Source organism: Maniola jurtina, chromosome 20, assembly GCF_905333055.1.
Source record: "Maniola jurtina chromosome 20, ilManJurt1.1, whole genome shotgun sequence".
Lineage (NCBI taxonomy): Eukaryota > Metazoa > Arthropoda > Insecta > Lepidoptera > Nymphalidae > Maniola > Maniola jurtina.
Genome location: NC_060048.1, coordinates 1664138 through 1679584, shown reverse-complemented (window position 1 = coordinate 1679584; position 15447 = coordinate 1664138). Strand labels below are relative to the sequence as shown.

At 36.6% G+C, this 15447-nt stretch overlaps 1 protein-coding gene across 4 annotated transcripts; it reads left to right on the top strand.

The window, feature by feature from the left end:
• Window positions 1-458: 458 nt before the first annotated feature.
• Window positions 459-15229, top strand: LOC123875418 (RNA polymerase II-associated protein 3-like). 4 transcript variants are annotated; one of them, XM_045921232.1, is made up of 9 exons: window positions 459-538; window positions 963-1076; window positions 2031-2150; window positions 3591-3718; window positions 3986-4196; window positions 4635-4844; window positions 5200-5559; window positions 12764-12959; window positions 13934-15229. In XM_045921232.1, exons 3-9 carry the CDS (start codon window positions 2055-2057, stop codon window positions 14020-14022), a joined length of 1290 nt encoding a protein of 429 aa, XP_045777188.1. In that variant the 5' UTR covers window positions 459-538; window positions 963-1076; window positions 2031-2054; the 3' UTR covers window positions 14023-15229. The 4 variants fall into 4 exon arrangements, with proteins under 4 accessions (XP_045777188.1, XP_045777187.1, XP_045777186.1 ...); XM_045921231.1 differs by having other exon boundaries at window positions 521-597; XM_045921230.1 differs by lacking the exon at window positions 459-538 and adding an exon at window positions 546-706.
• Window positions 15230-15447: the final 218 nt, after the last annotated feature.

The following is a 15447-nucleotide window of genomic DNA, read 5'->3' as shown; positions in this document are numbered from 1 at the left end:
TACGGTTCACGAGATACGGTTCAGCCCACTGACGGACGGACGGACAGCGGAAACTTAGTAATAGGGTAAAATAAATCTGACTTTTTACTTACATCAAAAAATGGCCCTCCTAATTTCGATTCAAATTCAGTTGTATTCAAATCAAGGCATGGACTTAAAAATACTCAATCAAGGTAGGAAAAAAACTAACTATAAAAAAAATTGAAAATTACCGTTCATTCTTTTCGAAATGAGAAACAAAATAATTACACCATGTACCTACACCATCTATTGTCAAACCAGTAAACTAACTTTCAACGCGAGGGCACAAAAAGTTATTTTTATATTAATTTACTTATTATTTTATTACTTACCCACTTATTGTGATATTTACGTGTATTTTATAAGATTATCTTGTTTGTTATTAGGTTTTAATCACAGACTTTAATTTATTTTACAATTTAATACTGTGAGTTCAACTCGTTTTCGAACGAAGCGAAACGGCGCCATGACAACATAATTTGTTTTGAGGTTGACAACCGCTGTATCGATTTCGCAGGTAAAAAATTCTCTTTTTGCATGCCGAACAAAAATGGACAAAGCATTCGAAATACAAAGGCAAGCTCGGGATAATGTGAAGACATTGCAAACTTATTTAACCGATTTACAAAACTGGGAAGTCGAAATGAAACGCAAAGAGGCCGCGTTAAACGGTGAATTAGAACAGGTTTAAAAACTCAATAATTCTAAACGATTAGTGTTGAAAGCTACAAAACACGTAAAATATTAAGTATAGTGCTGTTTCGTGTCGTGTATTTTACCTCTAGTGCACCAAAAGTATCGAGTATGTATCTAACAATTTCGATTTCGCGTATGCTCTTCCATGGGGGTCTGGGGTTTTTTATTTTGATTTTGTACTTCGTCGCGGCGTTGGTTGAGACCTTGAAGCGTCATATAACTAACTCTGAGCCTTTTGGGGATAGGATCTTCCACCAGTGAGGAGCAAGGTGCGTAAGGAAAAGCCGGTGCAAGTGAACAAGGAGGCCGGCAAACGCATCAGGGCGTCCGACTACGGCGCGTGGGAAAAGTTTGATGTTGTATGTATTGTACTGTTATTTATACTGTTATCACATCACACTAATATTATAAAGGAGAAAGTTTGTATGTGGGTGTGTGTGTGTGTGTGTGTGTGTCTGTATGTTTGTTACTCCTTCATGCAAAAACTGGACGGATTGGGCTGAAATTTAGAATGGAAATAGATCATACCCTGGATTAGCACAGGCTACTTTTTATCCCGGAAAATCAAAGAGTTCCCACGGGAATTTTAAAAACCTACATCCACGCGAATGAAGTCGCGGGTATCAGCTAGTATTTCAATAATTCATGCCTTAAAGAGTATCTGTGTGTAGTAATCGTGAGTTTTCTTTGACTTGTGCACTCAGGCACTACATTTAAGTACAAAATAACACAAAACTTGAAACAAGAGTCTTTTAAAACAATTATGATCAACAATAATTTGTTTTATATAATGAACCTCTCTATTGTGAGATCTATATATCGCAGCACAATAGAATAAACTGGGAGTTGTTAAAAGGACATCTCAATTAGACCATTTCACTAAACAAATCTAGTGATATCATAGAATACTCAGCATAGTTTATGAAATGTAACGACAGACTGGACATAATATAATATTATATTATATTAGAATCTAAGTAGATACTTATTTATGTTCTAATCTAACCTAAACAAACTAGTTTTTGGCACCATTCTTCTTTCGTAAAGAAGAAAGTCAGTCAGTTCAGTCTGTCTTTACAGTTTACATTACATAAACTATGCATTATGCCTAGTTTATGCCATTTCGCTGCGACATATAGATCTCACAATAGAGGGGTTCACAATCTTTCGACAGTTTACAATCTCATGAGATTGATTCTATTAAAATTGGATTATAATTTAACAGCATTTACAATTTTACTGTGACATCATATTTTATGTATTAGATAAATGTGTTACAACTATTTAAACACTTCTTCATTATTGCATAATAGGACAAAGCATGTGAAGAAGTAGACATGGCAGAAGTGGGACCGGTGTCCTTGGACAGCAAGAAGAGTCAATCCGTCAAGATGGAGAAGTTGAGAGAAGAGGCACAGTATGAGAAAGAGAGGGTAAGATCCATTTTTGTGAGAAGCCTGCCAAAGTTAAAACAAGTGTAAATTAAAAATTTTCAACACCCCCGACAATTGAAGGTTACAGTAACTAGAAAAGAGCTGATAACTTTCAAACGGCTGAACCGATTTTCTTGGACTATTCTGCGCCTACGATCCAAAGTATCTGAGTTTTCCAAAACATCATTTTCAAATAAATAATTATGTATCTAGGCAACGTCCAACTTGACAGCTTGACATTTGTCAATTGACACTTGAATATTATGAACCTAAGGGTTATCTAACCTTCTTTTCTTCAAGAAAACTAGAAAAGAGCTGATAACTTTTAAACGGCTGAACCAATTTTTTTGGATTATAGCTAAGAACACTCTCGATCAAGCCACCTTTCAAACAAAAAAAGTTAATTAAAATCGGTTCATTCGTTTAGGCGCTACGATGCCACAGACAGATACACAGATACACAGACACACAGATACACACACGTCAAACTTATAACACCCCTCTTTTTGGGTCGGGGGTTAAAAATATAAGGGAATGACACTCAAAAGAAGTGAAGCTTTGTAGATTTGAGACAGTCGTGTAGATGCATGCTAACGAAGGAGAAAACTTGATGTTGATGGTGATGTTTTTCTCAGTTTAATTTCTGACGGCAGAGCATGCAATGATGCTATAGAAGTTTCACCTCACTTAATCTTGCACAGTGAACCTGTCTCTTCCAGCATACTATGACTATGAGACACCAGAAATGTACTGATACTGTTATGGTCTCATACTATGTTGAAAGCATGCATGTTGTGTAGAGTTCTTTTTACTTGAAACCGGCTGTACTTTTGTAAACTGATGAGATATGAATTACGCTGAATCAGCTGTTGATATCGATACACCTCATTCTAAAAACTTAGCCCTTCAAGGATTTTTCATTCCTAGTTTTTTGACTACAAGAGTCTAGTTAAATATCACTTTTACAATAATTTCTCCTTTAAATATCTTATTAATAATATCTAAGAATGAAAAATTTACATATTCTCCAAGTCGCTCCACTTGGAGAATATGTGAATTTTTTGAATACAGTAGACTATTAGCAATAGTTGAATAAAAACTGCCATACTTTAGTGGGGATTGAAGGTTGAAATTAGCCCACTTCCATCTTAGACTGCATCATTATTCATTACTTACAATCAGTCATCTCATCTCAGTCAAGAAGTGTAGTGAAATAAAAAATGATTATTTACAAAACCGTAGTTCAGTGATCCTGTTACACACATTTTTTTACACAAAACTTTAAGTAGGTGTACAAAAATTGCAGAAATTGCCTGACTGACAAGTTGTGCTCTGTGAAAGTGCACAAAAACTTGCCAGGGCTGACTTTTGGACACTTAGCTTTATATTTGAAACACATGATTAAACTCAACATAAAATGTTTGTGGCTATGATTTGCAGGGAAACAACTTTGTGAAGCAGGAAAAGTGGGATGATGCCATAGCGTGCTACAACCGTGCTATAGAGCTGGTGAAGGATGACGCTATTTACTATGCTAATAGAGGTCTCTGCCACCTTAAGAAAGAGAGGTAAGTGTTTTTAGGGTAGGTAGTCCATACCTCAAAAGGAAAAAGGAAAGAAAAAGAATTTGTATTGAGAGAGAAACTATGAAGAGGGCGTAAAATTCTAAACTTATTTAATACATTTTCCAAAATAAAACTGAAATAAAAAAATATTATATTATATTGTATCTTGAGGTAAACTATGAAGAGGGCATAAAGCTCTAAACTTATTTAAACAATTTCCAAAATAAGACATGAAAATTGAAATTTAAAAAACAATTTATTACATTCCAGCCTCCATCAAGCAGAAACAGACTGTACTGAGGCACTCCGCTTGGATCCTACATACGTAAAGGCACTTCAGCGTCGAGCCACAGCCAGAGAGAAGCTAGGGTCTTTGCGCGCTGCTTCACACGACCTCAACGAGGTCATCAAGTTAGAGCCTCACAACGCTGCAGCCCGGCGTCAGCTGAACGCCATCAAAGCTCGGATGGGGACTAAAGGAGTAAGTCTATTTTTATCTTCATTTATTTATCTATGTTTAAAAAAAGATAGAAAGTTCCCACAGTTGGAAAGAAACTAGGCTCTGCACACTGGCTCACACAATCTCAACGAAGTCATCAAGCTTGGATGGAGATTAAATGAGCTCCTCTTTACTATCCATATTTGTATAGGAGTGAGAAAATTTGCCATATAGCTTTATCTGTATGAGAGAGAGAGAGAGAGAGAGAGAGAGAGAAACGAGAAGTTTGCAAGTAGTAGCTAGAGAGAAACTTGGCTCTATGTGTGCTGCTTCACATGAATTCAAAGAAGCCCTATATAATATTTCTTTCGATATAATTGGGAGCAATCATGAGATTACAAAAAAATATTCCTTAGTTCAAAATAATTACTACTAAAATTAATAGTAAAAATCATAATATTTTGATTCTGACTTTTCCAGGCTAAATCCAAATCATCACCAACATCAACACCTACATCAGAATCCAATCCGATATCGAAAACCAAAGGTCATCCTAAGATCATAGAAATACAAGATAGTTCAGTGGAGTTAGTAAAAGAGCTATCACCGTTAGAGAAGTGGAGGGATGGGATTGGTGAAGATGTGACGGTCATTAAACCAGTGAAGAAACCGCCGCATTTGAGATCTAAGGTGAGTTTGAGCATAACTTTTTAACCACTTTTTAGGGTTCCGTACCTCAAAAGTAAAAACGGAACCCTTATAGGATCACTTTGTTGTCTGTCCGTCCGTCCGTCCGTCCGTCCGTCCGTCTGTCCGTCATGTTTGTCAAGAAAATCTATAGGGTACTTCCCGTTACCTAGAATCATGAAATTTGGCAGGTAGGTAGGTCTTATAGCACAAGTTAAGGAATAAATCTGAAAACCATGAATTTGTGGTTACATCATTAAAAAATTTTAATATTCTAAATTAATATCTATACTTACTAATTAAAATAAATTCTATATTCAACTATCTGTATAAGAATATGCGTTTCTTTTTATTTCAGAGAGCACTGAAACATGTACCGATCCAAGAAATCCTATTAGGCAGAACTATAGTAGAGAAACCAGCTACTCGTCTCAAAATCATTGAGATTGAGGACAACCAAGCTCACGGTGACTCCAATAACAATGATTCAAACAAAATTAGCCAAAAAAGTGACATTCATTATGACCATGATATTGGCCACGGTGACCAAAGTGTTGGTCATGCTGACAAAAGTGAAGTTAACAATGAATTTGCTAAAGTTAGTGATCTGAGTGAGAAAGTTGTAGCTAATATGGTGCCGCCAGTGAATAGTGTTCAATTTATATTGGAGTGGAAGGGTTTAAGAGGAAATGATGCAGCTAGGAGTGATTACTTAAGTGTAAGTTTCTCTTTAAATACTTTTTATTTTGCCATTTTGTGTCTATATACTCAGTATCTTTCTAAACAGTAATAGCCTAATCAAGATATTGGCCTCATATTTGGCGGGTCTGGGTTTTTAGTATGACCCTCTAACTTTACTAAGTAATGGTAATTAGACATAACTTGCTTACACAGTGATCAACAATATCGCGAGGAAACCTGCCTGTCTAAGAGCTCTCCATAATGTTCTCAATGGTATGTGAAGTTAGCCATTTCATATTTTTCCAGGGTGGTTGAGTATGTCCTTAACCATTTTTATTCTGAGAGAAGTCCTGTGGTCACTAGTGGGCTGGCGATGGGCTGATGATGATGATGATGATCAATTAGTTCGTCATCTATGTGTTCGCGTATTATTCACTCGATTGAGTTGAAACTTTGTATAGCGGCCTCCACTTGCGTGAACGTTTTTCATATAGTACTATCCGCGTACAATAGGTGGCGCATAAGTCGCATTACAATGCATGCTGGGTTATTGCTAGTTATAACCATATTGCTTGTGTATTAAACTAGCGGCACGCTATGATGGCCGGTTTGACGTTTGTCCGCTCATGAAGTTCCGTATTAATTGATAACGACTTTGAAGGAAATAATTGTATTACTTTACTGACGATAGTGATGTGCAGAGATTCATAAATTTTATCGAATGTAGTTTTAGGTTTAGGACTCAAAATTTATTTATTAAATTGATTTCTTAAATGTATACAAGTGTAGAAAAATCAGTTTGCACCATTTAAGGGGTGAATGTACTTGTGAATATGAACAATTTTCACTATGTGGACAAACCTCTGAAATCGCAAAAAAATATCAATAATTTTTTAAAAATGGAATTGCTTCGAAAAGTATAAACTGTCAGTGCAATGCGATTGTGATATAGTTTTGACCTGGCTTTGGATTTCAAATATTGATACTGCATTACTGTTGACCCTTGCTCGTTAATTTGGACTCTGTTCAAGCCCTTTGTTGTGGATTTCGTCGATATGACCGAACGTACGCAGAGAACTGTTCTAAATAGTCAGACACGTGAGTTCGTAATACGCCTTCGTAACTATTTCGATCGTGAAGCTCAAAATGGAGGGCCAATTTTACCTATAACGTCAGTGGTTGAACGCGTAGCTGATGCGCTTAATATTGGACAACGAACTGTTAGACGGATAACTAAAAAAAAATATGGCGAGACTGGCACAGAAGAAAATAAACTTCACACACCAAAAAAGAGAAAACGAGCAAAACCAGTCGTAGGCATCGATAGCTTTGATGCCGATGCTATCCGAAGACATGTTTACGGCTACTATTTACAGAAGGAGTATCCAACAAGAAAAAAGTTGGTGCATTCACTGAAGGAAGCTGGATTATTCTTCGGTGGGGAAAGTTCTTTAACGAAGATTTTGAAGACCATTGGATTTCGATACAAAAAATGTAACAAACGCAAAATATTGATGGAAAGATTTGATATAGCGATGGCAAGGTATACTTTTTTACGGCAAGTGAAAGAAATCAAAAATTGGCAAAATGTTGTGTTCTTGGATAGATAACAGACGAGGCCCTGGCGACCGACCAATGGCGGTATATCCATTCACCCGGCAGGACAACTACCCGGAGGAGGCGACATCGGCCTTGGGACTTAATAACTCCTAAAATGCATGGGGCAGAAGGCAACGGGAAACCACTGCTACTAATTTCCCTAGTTAATCATCATGAAGAAAAGCACAAACAAGAAGACCCTTAGTTCCCGGCATATGAGGGTGATAATCTCCGGGCGAGGATTGAGATTTAACAACGACCTTGGCGAGTTAACGGTTACGACATGGAATGTTAGAACATTACATCAAGATGGGAAGATTGAAAACGCTGTCAGAGAAATGGAAAGACATGGATGGGATATTTTGGGCATAAGTGAGACCAGATGGAAGGAAAACGGCGAGATACCGACGTATGGAAATACTCACTTCTACTTCTCAGGTGGGGATAAGCACTATAGAGGAGTGGGTTTCTTGGTAAGCAAAAACATTAAGGACTGTGTATCGGGTTACATTCCGCAATCAGAGAGAATCATTCTGCTACAACTAAATACAAAGCCAATCCGTACAAACCTAATCCAAGTATATGCACCAACTGCAGATAGCACACAGGATGAATGTGAAAAGTTTTATGACGATTTAAATCTGGTAATGAAGATGACAAAAAATCATGACATTAATATTATAATGGGAGATTTTAACGCTAAGGTGGGGGAGGCACCTGTACACAACATTATCGGGCAATATGGTCTTGGAGAAAGGAATGACCGCGGTGAGCGCCTAATAGAGTTCTGTGCAGAGCACAACCTCACTGTAATGAATACATGGTTTAAACTACCTAAAAGGCGTTTGTATACTTGGGAATCCCCTGCTCACACGAGCTCAAATATTGTTAGAAATCAAATCGATTACGTATGTGTAAATCGACGATTTCGCAACGCTATTACCAGTGTAAAAACATATCCAGGCGCCGATATAAATTCTGACCACATTCCACTGGTGTCTAAAGTAAAAATCAGGTTAAAGAAGCTAGACAAACCTAAACCAAAGAAAGTTCTCGATCTACGTAGATTTGAAAACGATGAAGTTGCGAAATCCTTCAGAATCAAGACTGACGAAGTAATTGTTACGGAAGAAGATAAAGAATGTTCAGAAGAGGACTTATGGTTGCATGTAAAAAACAATCTATTAGCTATTGCTAAAGATACTCTTGGTTTTAAGGATAGGATTTGTAGAAAGCATTGGATTACAGATGAAATAATTGACTTGTTTAATAAGAGAAAAGATTGCAAATCAAATTCTAGTAAATACAAAGAAGTAAACGATGTGTTACAAAAGAAAATAAAAGAAGCCAAAGAAGCAGACTTAATTTTGCGTTGTAATCACATAGAATATCTGGCAGCAACTCACCAACACGGAGCATTACATAAGGCAATCAAAGATTCTCCAACAAGACCGAACATTTCAATTTCAAATGCTGTAGCAGACTCAAAAGGCAATATAATCATAGAACTGGACAAACGTCTGCAGCGATGGTCAGAATACATAGCAGAATTGTATTACGATGATCGACCCAGCCAAACAGTTAGGGGACCGCCTCTAAGTGGCCACTCCATTCTTCCTGCTGAATTAGACTATGCGTTACAGTCGCTAAAACACGGAAAAGCGGCAGGAGAGGATGGTATACCAGTAGAACTTTTAGTAGGTATGGGTGACAAGAGCAAAAACGTCATGCTACAACTGTTTAATAAGATTTACGACTCCGGAAATATCCCAAAAGATCTTCTTCGTTCCGCTTTTGTTACTATCCCCAAAAAACCTAGAGCGACCAAATGCTCTGACTATCGAACAATTAGTCTGATGAGCCATACTACAAAGGTTTTCCTTAAAATAATTTATAATAGAATAATAGGGAAATGCCAAGACAGTATATGTCAACAACAGTTTGGCTTTAGATCGGGAGTAGGAACGCGGGAGGCCATATTCACGTTAAATGTCTTAGCAGAGAGAGCCATCGAAATGCAACAGAATGTGTACCTCTGCTTCATAGATTATGAAAAGGCATTTGATCGGGTCAAACATCAAATTCTTATGGATGTCCTCAGAAAGAAGGGTTTGGAAGATAAAGATCTCCGACTAATAGGAAACCTCTATTGGAACCAGGAAGCAGCAGTGAAAATAGAGGGTAAACTCTCGGACTGGCGGCCAATAACCAGAGGTGTCCGACAGGGCTGTATACTATCTCCATTACTCTTCAATCTGTACTCTGAAGAGATCTTAACAGATTTACTAAGTTCTATCCAACAAGGAATTAATATAAACGGAGTATGCGTAAACAACATCCGATATGCTGACGATACAGTACTGATTGCTAATTCTGCCACCGGACTGCAACAGCTGATTACCGAAGTATCAAGAGCGGGAGAAGCTAAGGGCTTATCAATTAATGTCAGTAAAACGAAGGCAATGTTGATTTCGAAGAGGCCTGAAAGTCCCTTCCGTCTGGAATTGAGGGGCCAGAGCGTGGATGTGGTCCCGAAAATGAAGTACCTGGGTAGGTATTTCACTTCGGATCTGGATCACCTACAAGAAATAAAGTGCCGTATTAGCCAAGCCAAAACCATGTTCCACAAGATGTCCAAAATCCTCTGCAGCAACAAAATACAGCTTGAGCTGAGATGCCGCCTTGTAAAGTGCTATGTCTGGTCCACCCTCTTGTATGGTTGTGAAACTTGGGTTCTCAAAAAGGAAGCAACTAACCGCCTACAAGCTTTCGAAATGTGGATCTACAGGAAAATGCTCAAGATAACCTGGAACAGTTTTACACCGAACACTAAGGTACTGGAATTGGTCCACAAAGAGAGAGAACTCATGTCCACCATCATGCGAAGGAAGCTCGCTTTCTTTGGACATTTACAGAGAGGAGGACAATTCTCATTCCCAAGATTAGTTTTGGAAGGGAGAATTGCAGGCAAAAGAGCTCAAGGTCGCCAAAGACGTAAATGGTTGGACGATATAAGGGGGTGGACAGGGCTTAGTTACCCGAAGTTGAAAGAGGCGGCTTTTAATAGAGAAGCTTTTCGGATGATGATCGCCAAACTTCGTTTCGAAGAAGGCACGCGATGATGATGATGATGTGTTCTTGGATGAAACATGGCTTAATGCTAACCATACTGTAGGCCGTTCTTGGAACGATGACACAGCAGCATCTACTTCCAAAGTTCCTGTAGGAAAAGGATCGCGACTTATAATTTGTCACGCCGGAACCATCAACGGGTTTGTCGAAGGTTCTCTCATGGCTTGTAACGAAGAAAATTTTTCACCACCCAATAGGTGAAAAATTTAAAAAAATAAAATAAAAAAAAACAATAGAATTAATTCCTTACTTTTACTTCCAGCTGACAAAATATATATATATATATAGAATGAATATAGGGAAAACCTTCGGGCGCCAGCCAGCTGGATAGAAATCTCCACAGATAGACTTGCCGAGGCCTGGACTTTTAATCGCAAGTCAGAGATTCGGTCCACCTAGCCGTGCTCTCTAGTCCGGGACGCCAAATGTCCACAAGAAATAAATATTGGTGAATAAAAATCAAAGAATTTAAAATTTATTATTAAAAATTAATTTATTAAATTTCTAAAGTTTTATACAAAATTTTATTTATTAAAGAGGAAAAAAAAATATGACAATTTATAATAGGTACCGCCCCTTTGTTCTTGTCTTAATTTTATATGTCTTATATATAGATACAATGAGCCAATTGTCACTTGTCTTAATTTTTTATATATTTTATACAATTATCAAAAATAAACAAACTTATAGTAGCCTGGGCCACATGGCCACACACTAGGTTATAAAAAAAATAAAGTCCAAATTATCACAAAATTCGTTAAAATAGAGAATAAGCTAGGCACATGTCGAATATCTAACTAATTCCACAGGCCGAAAACTGTATTCCATCACACCAATTCCGGGATGGAATCCGATATAACACGTAACATGTACGATCCAAAATGAAATTTACGGGAAAATTCCCATGATAAATGATCAAATGAGGCGTTAAATGATAACAATCTGGGAAGAAGATCTAGGATCAACGGCTGTAACAAGGAAAATGTTAGGTTAAAATTTTCATCCATTTTCTTGTTGGAAAATTCAATGTTCTAATGGCGAGATTGGGTAGAAAAATGAACACTTACCGCTAAAAGCGCCGTGTCCTACCACTCTATAGCCCTCTGGCCCATAAATATGTATTATACTTATTTAGTTTAACTTTCACATTTTTAAAAATTAATAATTGACGAGCAAATGTTTGCGTGTCTATGTAGGAAGAAAAAGTGAAGCTTCAAAATGGCCACCGAAAGATGCCAACTTCATTCGGTAAACGAGCTGTCAAAAATGTTACTAGTTTTTTTTTCCAATATGAAAGAAGGTTTGACAGATCGTTGAATTACATTCCCAAACGTCACGCCTTAGAAACGTCATGGTGAAGTTTGGGACACTGACATATGACGTATAAAAAGGTCTACAAACAGATTTCAGGTTATGTTAATAAAAAAATATGCGATCAAAAAAAAAAGGATGTAACGGGACCGCTAAGGTACACGTTACAGGCTTTTGCGTCAAAAACCACTGGAGACTATCATGAAGACATGAATGGAGAAAAGTTTACTGAATGGTTTACCTCAATGTTGTGTAGCCTCCCTGAACCATCTATTATAATTATGGACAACGCCCCATACCACTCGATGCAAATTGACAAGCCACCTGCCCAATCCCAAAAGAAAGCTGATATCGTCGCATGGCTTCGTAAAAATGGCGTAGATGCAAACATGAATATGTTAAAAGCGGAATTAGTACGTCTTTTAAAAGAAAACAAACCAACCAAGATCCGATACGTCATTGACGAAATAGCATTAGAACATGGGCACAGAGTTATACGGTTACCGCCTTACCATTGTGAGTATAATGCGATTGAGTTGGTGTGGGCTCAAATTAAGGGATATGCTGCAAGACACAATACAGAACCCCCATTTACCACAAAAAAAATGCTAAAATTATTAGAAGAAGCTTGTGAACATGTGACTAAAGGAGACTGGGAAAAGGTTGTGAATAGAACTGTTAAATTAATAAGGGAAGATTATGAAAGAGATGTGAAAATAGATAATATTATAGAAAACGAACATATAATTATTAATGTATGTGATGATAGCAGTGACGACAGTGAAAATAGTAGTATGGACGAATCTGATTAATTATGGCCTTTTGTGGCACCTTTTTTGGTATCTTTTGTATTCATATGTTTCTTGTGTGCATATAAAGTATGTATATTCATTTTCGTTCAAATATTCAGTTCGTTCAAATAAATTAAATAAACATATACATTTTTGTTTTATTAAACCTATTTAATCAGGTACAAAAACAAAACTTAATTGTTTTTTGTTCGAGAATAAATTGACATTCCACATCACTATTGTAATGTGTCAAACCGGCCATCATAGCGTGCCGCTAGTGTAGATTGATAAAGAATTGATCAAAAAGTGACAGTATGCAAAAATTGTATCAAAAAGTGATAGTGTGCAAAAATTATATAAACATCGAGTTATAGATGAATATTAAACCAAAAAAATATTATTTTTCAGATAATAGAACCATCCAAACTACCGTCAATTTTTGAAAACGCTCTCGAAAGCGACGTGCTCTCGGAAGTTCTTCAAACATTACACAATAATAGGGATAAATTCAAGGACAAAACCATTGGAGAATATCTGAAGAATCTATGCAGAGTGAAGAGATTTTCGGCATTAGCTATGTTCCTCTCTAATACTGATAAGGAATGTAAGTATTTATTCTTAAATTAATATCAACACAAATTCATAGAAAAGAAAACTGATAGAAGTACTTCTGCAAATTCTGTTGCACACAATCCCTAAACTAAAATGATAAGTCTAAATGTATTGTTATCTCTTTCATAATGATCCTTGTGGAAAAGGATAGCACTAAATTTTAACCTGTCAATTTAGTCTAGAGATAGTGAACAATAGAATTAGCCAGAAAATCCATATTAGACCCAACCAGGAATGAAACCTGGAAAGTGAATTAGCCTAAAGATCCATACTAGGCTCTGGAAGGAAGGTTTAGATCTAATTTACAGGCATAACGAATAACTGAGTAGGTTCCTGCGGCATTGGAGCGGTGCGGGAGGGGTGTGATGACGTCACGCGAGAGCTCAGTAGACCTCACAAGGTGAGGAACCTTGTAAGTAGTGTCACCCTCCCGCACCGAAAAAAAAAACAAGGTCTTAATAACACTAAAAAATTAGAGTAAAATTGTTTGTCTGTCATTTGGTGTATTTTAATGTTGTTGTACATTTATATTCATGTGCTCAGAATTTTCTCTTTCATTTGACATCCCACTCAATACAATAGCAAAATAAATTTTTGGAGACCCACACTTTTTTTGATGTAACATCTGTTAGGTCACTTTTTTTTTGTATAAAATATAGCCTATGTCACCTGGACCTTTACAACGAATCAATTGACACCTCATTCATCAAAATCGGCCCAGTAGTTAAGGCATTACTGTGGAACACACAGAATCTGGATACAAACATAGACTGCTAAAATCATTACCCAACCTTTTGGCTTTGCCGCAGTCGGGTAAAAATAGCGAGCAAACGAGCAGTTAGGTCACCTGATGTTAAGTGATTACCGCCGTCCATGAACATTTGCAGCACCAGAGAACAGATATGTTGCCGGCCTTTCAGGAACTTGTTGGTCCGCCCCTTGAATAATGTATTTTTATTATTTCAGTACTAAACAGCATGCTGTCTCATTGCAAGGAAGTGGAACATATCAGTGACAGTGAATTAATGGAATTGAAGAACAAATACGAACTCTAAATAGTTATAAAAGTTATATCATTACAGGTTCAATATTATGTTTTATTTTTTGTTTCATCATTGTTGCAAGGAATTTTTAATTGAACTCTTTAATTTAAAGTTTTTTTGGAACATAAGTAAATTCTTTGTTATTAATATCATTAGCGAATAAATTGCAACTTATTTTCGTCAAAAATTGTTAGTAAACATGTCCATTCATGTTAGTAATCGTTTCTAATAAAAATTAATTATTTGTTTTGTTCTATACTTTGTCAGTTTTTCATGATATTTACAAATATGTATAGTCCGTACATTTTAAGAATGGATTCGCTATTTTTGCTCTGTGTCAATTGTCATGGTCAAAAGTTACCCATGGACGCAGGGACTGACCGTGAGTTTGTGGGGCCCTGGGCTAATACTACTTGGGGGCCTGCCTAATTAATCAATTAATAATTTTTTTTAACCCTCAACCCAAAAAGTGGGGTGTTCTAAGTTTTTCGTGTGTATCTGTGTATCTGTTTGTGGCATCGTAGCTCCTAAACTAATGAACCGATTTTAAATTAGTTTTTTTTTTGAAAGGTGGCTTGATCGAGAGTGTTCCTAGCTATAATCCAAGTAAATCGGTTCAGCCGTTTGAAAGTTATCAGCTCTTTTCTCTCTTCTCTTTTCTAGTTTCCATTTTATAAAACGGGGTTGGGGGCCCTGTTTAGCCACGGGGCTCTGGGCTGTAGCTCAAAAAGACCTTATAAAGCCGCCCATGCACGGACGTAACTTAAAGGTCTTTGGTTCTATCGTACTTTTGACTTAGCAGTTGACACAGCAGATATGGCGAGTTATTTTTCAAAATGCATTAAGAATATCTATTTTTATTGTGTGGCATTTTATTCTACTATACGTTTCTACTGAGAATACCATATTTTTATGTTTGAAACTTGTACCAAAATTCTGCTTATTTTTTTTTTTATAATTCGTGTAATTTTATTGGTTTTCTTCTAAAACAAATAAAGTTAGTGGTAGACATTATAATTTATCGAGAATTTTTGTTATTGACGGTACAAGTATTTCTTAAATGTTCACAAGGATAATTAATTGCACCCTTAGCATATAAAACAAATATGTATAAAAACATGTAAAAGAAAAAGACAAAAAGATAGATATGAATTATATGAAGGTACTTTTAGTCTACGGTAACATAGATAGAATGAAAATAAACTATAATTTATGGATGTGAATGTTTTTTATTACTTTTTGGTTTAGTTTTAATTCATTTATTCTGTGACTCAAAGAAAGAACCTCGAAGGAAGAAACTCGTATGCACCAACATGTTTTTACTGTTCGACTAATTACACATAAAAAATCCTGACTCACTAATTGAGTTATCAACGGCCAGCTCATTGGACCTAGAAAGCCGAAAGCTCTGAAGTTTCCTTTATAATATTAGGTAGA

Bases quoted from the DNA above. Each gene is read 5' to 3' on its own strand.
- LOC123875418 (XM_045921230.1), top strand. From the start codon at position 572: ATGGACAAAGCATTCGAAATACAAAGGCAAGCTCGGGATAATGTGAAG. The intron at 707-962 runs GTTTAAAAACTC...TTTTGGGGATAG, and splicing joins TAAACGGTGAATTAGAACAG to GATCTTCCACCAGTGAGGAG. The intron at 5,560-12,763 runs GTAAGTTTCTCT...ATTATTTTTCAG, and splicing joins CTAGGAGTGATTACTTAAGT to ATAATAGAACCATCCAAACT.